Source organism: Scomber japonicus, chromosome 24 (assembly GCF_027409825.1).
Source record: "Scomber japonicus isolate fScoJap1 chromosome 24, fScoJap1.pri, whole genome shotgun sequence".
NCBI classification, from domain to species: Eukaryota; Metazoa; Chordata; class Actinopteri; order Scombriformes; family Scombridae; genus Scomber; species Scomber japonicus.
In genome coordinates this window covers 16449646-16456210 of record NC_070601.1, presented here as the reverse complement: position 1 = coordinate 16456210, position 6565 = coordinate 16449646, and the positions used below count along the sequence as shown (strand labels likewise).

At 39.2% G+C, this 6565-nt stretch overlaps 1 protein-coding gene across 1 annotated transcript in view; it reads right to left on the bottom strand.

Moving 5' to 3' along the window:
- The window catches only part of anos1a (anosmin 1a), a 30657-nt gene extending 28819 nt beyond the window's left edge, over window positions 1-1838 (bottom strand). The window contains exon 1 of the mRNA XM_053314487.1: window positions 1635-1838. Within this exon, the coding sequence (XP_053170462.1) occupies window positions 1635-1838 (204 nt within the window). The remainder of the gene's footprint in view (window positions 1-1634) is intronic.
- Between the last annotated feature and the right edge of the window lie 4727 nt (window positions 1839-6565).

Here is a 6565-nt window from a genome sequence, read left to right as displayed (position 1 = left end):
CACTGATATAATTTATTAATCTGAAGGTTGTTCAACATTTTCAATTTATGTGCAGTCAACAGTTCAAAATCAAAAGATATTCAGTTTACTCATGTTTAATCCTGTATTTTTTTTTTAATTATCAAACTTGTTACAGATTAACTGGTGCAGCTCTACCTAAAAAAACTGTAAATACAGCAAATTCTGTTGTTGTTAAACTTGATTTATTCAGGGAGGTTTCAGTGAAACACTGCCTCACTTTTACAGGAAAGCTCTGACCACAAATCTGGAGTTTCTGGACACAATTCAATAAAAGCTCTGACACAATAAATATGTAGAATCTCTGTCATATTCATAGCTCAGGGGCCCCAGATCTCCTCCACTGGTGCCTCAGTCTATACAGTTACTGATTTGCACTGAAATAGTTCCTTTTTTTCTATAGGGGCTAAAGCAATAAAATATAGCAGCAACAGAAGCACATTGTTCCTGTAGATAGATGATCTATGACAAGAGAGATGGGGGGGGGGGGGGGGTAGTGTAGTGTAGTTTTGAGGATGTGGAGCTAAGATGCTTTTAAATAGATCGACGTCTTCTACTGTGCTTTTTGGTTAGTGGTGGTGTTGCAATGTAAAAGAATGCCAAAACAGTAAAACAGAGGCAGTCATGATTTACTGATGTCTCTGTTTTTTTTTCATAGACTGGAACATCATTGTGTGCAGTTATCATTGCTCTAAGTGGGACTACAGGAATGCTGTCTCCTTCAGTCTGAAGCCTGCAGCAAAGACAGGACTTGCTGTATTAACTGTGTGTGTGTGTGTGTGTGTGTGTGTGTCTTTGAATAATATAATCAGGATAACAAGCTTGATGTTCTGCTCTGTCTCCTGTCACTCAGTTACAGGTTAATGTGTACTCCTTAAGTGTGACTTACATTATGGATGAGTTAGTGAGTGAGTGACATTGGGAAAAAATCTGAATAAATGTGTTTTTTTTCTATTAAGAATTTCAAATTCCTGATGACATCTACTTTTTAAGCGTCACTGAAAAATACACAATCTATAAATATCTATAAGATTTCAACTTCAGTTAAATTACCACATAACTATTCTATTAGTACTTTTTTTTTAAATCAAGCTTGGTTCCATCATCACTGCATGCACACAGTTCAAACTACAGACAGCAGATCAGTTTGTAAAGAGTGGAAGGTGCTGAAAAAAGTTCACAAAGACACAATATCATTGCCTGATGATGCCAAGCATTGTGTAATTCACACAACAGTAAACACAAACATGTTTTTCATTGTTCAAAGTTGATTTTCATACTTTTCATTAAGAAGTAGGCATGAATTGTTGAGTTAAATAAATCAACACTGAACTTTATCAGTGATATTTGTATGATATTGGTCTAAATATAGCAACTTTGCAACTTGTAGTCATACACTTATTATACAGCCTAAAATGAATATATTAATTTGGGGTATGGACGTGTGCCACCAGCTTCCATCACATCAGACATGTGGATGAAAGCTGATTTAATAGCTCTGAAATAAGCTTACAAGTAATAATAAAAACCGCTGAATCACTATGACTTGTCCAACTTTATGAGTGAGTTATTAACTGTGTGTTTACAGTTTCTTATATACAGTCTATGGTGTTTACCTGCATTGGTGAGGAGAGCGCAGCTATACTGTGCAGACTGAGGCACCGAGACGCGCACCTCGCCCTGGAAACACTCTCCGACCAGGACTCATCATCCTCAGTATCATCTCGCTGCTTCCTGGCGCAAACACCGAAGCTGAGGAGGAAAATAATCCACAGAGACAAGCTCTTCTTCATCATGACACCGCTGCTCGTGGCCAGCATCTCCGTCCCTTTGTGTCCAGGAGTGTGTGGGACTCTCTCTCTCTCTCTCTCTCTCTCTCTCTCTCTCTCTGTGTGTGTGTGTGTGTGTGTGTGTATGTGTGAACCAGGGCATGCAGTAGGGAGTAATCTGATGGAAGTCCAGCTGAGCGTACAATTATATAGCCAAGGGAGGAGCTAGAAGATCTAGGCGTACACATGTAAAGTCAGTATGCTGAAGAGGATTTCGGCTTTAATCCCATTTGGCGGAGCTGTCAGTTCACTTCAACCGCAGCTTGTGTCAGAGCACCTGGCGCCGTTTACTGACAAAACTTCCCGATGTGTTGAGAGGAAAAGTCAGAAATAGAGTCAGACTCATGAGTTTGTGGAGATAAAGTGTGTAAAAGTTATTGTGTGTTCTGTGTAGTTTTTTTAAAATTAGGCTCTATCTATTTTCTTTCGTTTATCTTTTTTCCTTCCTTAATTACTCGTAATTAAAAACGCTCAACTCAATAATAAATGTAATGAAACCTGATAATGTAATAAAGTGCATTTCCTAATAATTTAACTATCTCTGTATCAATGATGTAATAGATTATTACATTAACAGGAGGTTAATGTAATAATTTCCCGGTATTGTAATAACATTATTCCAATTATTATGGAGTTATGATGTTTTTTTATTACATTATTGGGAAATTATAACATGATCAGGTTCTACAGGCCTAGTTATTTGTACAATACAGCTATATGTTTCATTCTGTTTCCTCTGTATTTTCTGTGAGTGCAACAGTAGAACCATACTGAAGAATCAGAGTGGCTTGTACGTTTCCACATTAAAATTAATGTGACTGGTTTTGATGGTTTCTAATGGCTCCCAGTGGATCTGCACACAGTTCACAGCCAAAACAAGAACAAAGCTGAGCGAAGAGATAGATGATGAACATGATCATTATCTTTTCACAATGTATGAGAGAGCCAGAGCCAGCATCTCAAAAAACAAATTTTGTTATTTGTTATTTGTGCATTTTGGGCCATTTTAGTAAAAGTAATCAAATTTCAGAGTAAAAGACATTTGGGCTGTTTTTATAACTGTAAATGTAAAAACAGCTGTAAAATGTCACAATGGGTCAACTTTGACCCGAACAGTATGTAAGGGTTAAACAAAGACGGGAGTTCTGACACGTCCTCATATACATACCAGCATACCAACATATGACACTACAACTATTTTGACAATTAATCATTTTGAGTAAAAAAAACCTCAGTATCAGTATCATATTAGATCTGAGGATGTAATGTTGATCATCATGTGTCACCATATTTTGACATTTTACGGACCACACAACTAAAATAATCATCATCGTCAATCAATCTATTGTGAAAATAATCATTAGTTGTTGCTCTACATGACACACATAACATGTCATTGCTCTAAAATAGAAATGAGCACAGGTTTGTTGTGTAATAGTGTGTAAATATCCTGAGATCCAATATCTAGCTGAAAAAAATAACACTAAATTTTGAACGTCTTATGAATGATGTTGATATGATATATATGATAACCTTTACATACTGTTCAGAGTCAAATTTGACCCATTTTTTTTTACAAAAACAAAAAACACCATATACATATTTAATTTAGTCAGACTGTTAGATATGATCCACAGTTTACAAAAATGGAAATAAAATGCATAATTTTTTCTATTTTGGTGCAGATGATACACACTTTTATAGATGCAAATCTACAAATTTAACCTGATTATTGGAGGAAAGAAGGAAGGAAGCTAGGAAGGAGGGAGGGAGGGAGAAAGGAAAAGAGGAGAGAAGGAAGGAAGGAAAGAAGGTCAGAGGAAAGAAGGAAGGGAGGAAGGTAGTGGGGAGGGAAGACAGAGAAGGAAGGAAGGAAGGGAGGGAGGGACGAAGGGAGGGAGGAAAGAAAGAAAGAAACAAACAAACAAACAAACAAACAAAGAAAGAAAGAGGGAGGGAGGAAGGAAGGAAACAAGGATGGAAGAAAGGGGGATGGAAGAACGAAGGGAGGAAAGAGAGAGGAAGGAAAGGAAGAGAGAAGGAGGAAGGAAGGACAGACGGAAGGAAGGAAAGGAGGAAAGAAGGAACGTGAGGACGACACGAAGGTTAAGAAAAAAATCTGAAACTAGCGTTCTAACATATTGTATTCATCATGTCTTTTTTTCTATAAGATGAATGAAACATTTATTAACAGCTGATGGTGAATTTATGAATGTGAATAGGTGTAGAGACTAATTATGAGACAGAATATGAACAGTATGTGAGAATTAAAATAGCTCAGAACAGGCACGTGCACACATAGGGCCCTAGGGGTGCTTGAGCCCCTGCCCTTTTTGCCTCGTATTAAAAAGTGCCCTCTGTGTGTGTGTGTGTTTATTTGTTTATTTTAAATAACACAAAAACACAAACAACATTTAAATTCCTGTTAGGGATGTAAAAAAAAAAACGGTACCCATTTCTTGTAATACGGGGTTGTTGTGTGTGTTGAGCCTGCTGCTCCTCTGTCCGTTGCGGCTGCGCTCGGTCACAGAGCCGCGAGAGAGAGAGAGTGAGAGAGAGAGAGAGAGAGAGAGAGAGAGAGAAACTGAGGAGACGTGACAGTGGAGCAACTTGAACCTGTGAGTTATGGTCTAACTAGTCTCCGTCCACTTATCCAACGTGCTTAAGTATGGGTAATATTTCAGAAAAACGCTCTCATTTAGTCAATGTGTCGGAGCACGGCGCATCATTCACACAGAGCAGATCGTGCGGGACAGAAAATCGTGTGCAAAATACAAAATAAAACACTGGGTTAATTTTCAAAATAAAATGCAGCGTGTTTACGGCAGATCATATTTCCCTCACTACAGGTCTGAAGTACAGGTCCGAGGTTTAGATATAAAGTTTATTGTGACTTTGCTACTACTGTGTGGGCTAACAAAATAATAATAATAATAACAATAACAATAATATAGTAATTTCAGCATTCTGGGGATATAAGCTGTATTATTACTCATGTTGACAATCATTTGTTGACACAAAATAAATGGCAATTTCATATCACTTTCACCTACAGGACACACAGCTAAGTAGTTAGCTTTCTATTAGCACTTTATTTTTTAATTTTACATTAATTTCCATATTGTGTAAAGGACCGGAAAAAAAATTCGGCACGCACATGCTGCCCTTTTCTGACTTTGAGCCCCTGCCTCTCTATAATCATGTGCACGTCCCTGGCTCAGAAGCTTAATGTCTTGTGCTTTTACTCTATTAAGCAGTAAAGCCAGATGTTGTAGAATAATGGAAATCTTCTCACGCCTCTCCATCTGTCTGTTAATGTAAAGGAAACATTTACGTTGATCAATCTCTAACTTTTAAACACACAGGTGGAACTTTTTTTTCCAGAGTGTTTTTTTGGCTGTGTATTTTTGCAGGGAATCCCAGCTGTAACGTTCACTGGTAGCTTCTAAACAACAACATTTTTATGGACTCCTCTATTAAAAGTAACCGCAAACATATCTCTCATAAGCAGGCAGAGCACCACTGCTTTCCTTGCCCAGGGAAAGGAGAAAACATGACGTGTCGGAAACTCTGAAGAAATCCTCCACAGGTTGTCGGTTCTCTCATGCCTGGCACAAGGGGCCCCATTCCATGTTTTGCGCTGCTGGAGCATCCTGCGGTGTTAATGAGACGCTGATTTTTATTTTATTTTTTTCCCAGCCACTCTTTTTTTTTGGCATTTTACAAACACACACTCATACTGTGGTGATTCCTCTCACGTTTACTGTGTCTTTAGCCCAATGAGCCTTTCCAGCTGAGAGTTTTTACCTCTCTGATTCAGAGATTCAGAGAATCAGAGATAGCGTGAGGCTCATTAACCCTCCTGTTGTCCTCGGGTCAAGGAAGGAAAGAAGGAAGGACAGGAGCAAGGAAGGAAAGGAGGAAGGAGGAAAAGAGGAAAAAAGGAAGGAAGGAAGGAAGGAAGGAAGGACAGGAGCAAGGAAAGAAAGGAGGAAGGAGGAAAAAAGGAAGGAAGGAAAGGAGTAAGGACGAAAAGAGGAAGGAATTTAGGAGAGAAGGAAGGAAGGAAGGAAGGAAAGGCGTAAGGAGGGAGGGAGGGAGGAAAGGAGGAAGGAAGGAAGGAAGGAAGGAAGGAAGGAAAGGAGTAAGGACGAAAAGAGGAAGGAAGGAAGGACGAAAAAAGGAAGGAAGGAAGGAAAGAAAGGAGTACGGAGGGATGGAGGAAGGAAGCAAGGAAGGATGGAAGGTGGAGGGAGCAAAGAAAGAGGGAAGGAGGGGAAGAAGGAAGGAAAAATTAAAGAAAGAGGGAAGAAGGAAGGAAAGAAGGAACAGTCAAAAGAGATGGGGTCAATTTGACCCAGAAGGACGACAGGAGGGTTAAACTTCTACTCTCTAACAATCTCACTAGAAGGCAATGAGGTGTTCTTTGGAAGCCAGCACAGTCTCATATGTTTGACTGCCACTGGAGGGGGGGGGGGTTGTTTAATTTTGCGTCTCCTAAAATAACGTGTTAATGAAGTGAGTTTGTGTGTGTGTGTGTGTGTGTGTGTGTGTGTGTGTGTGTGTGTGTGTGTGTGTGTGTGTCTGATGCTCTGGTGGTCCACACACACACACACACACACACACACACACACACACACCATAGGAAGGAGAAAATCCCTGTCAGCTCCATGCTGAGCGCCTGACTTACTGTTTCACAAATAAAAACAACACACTAT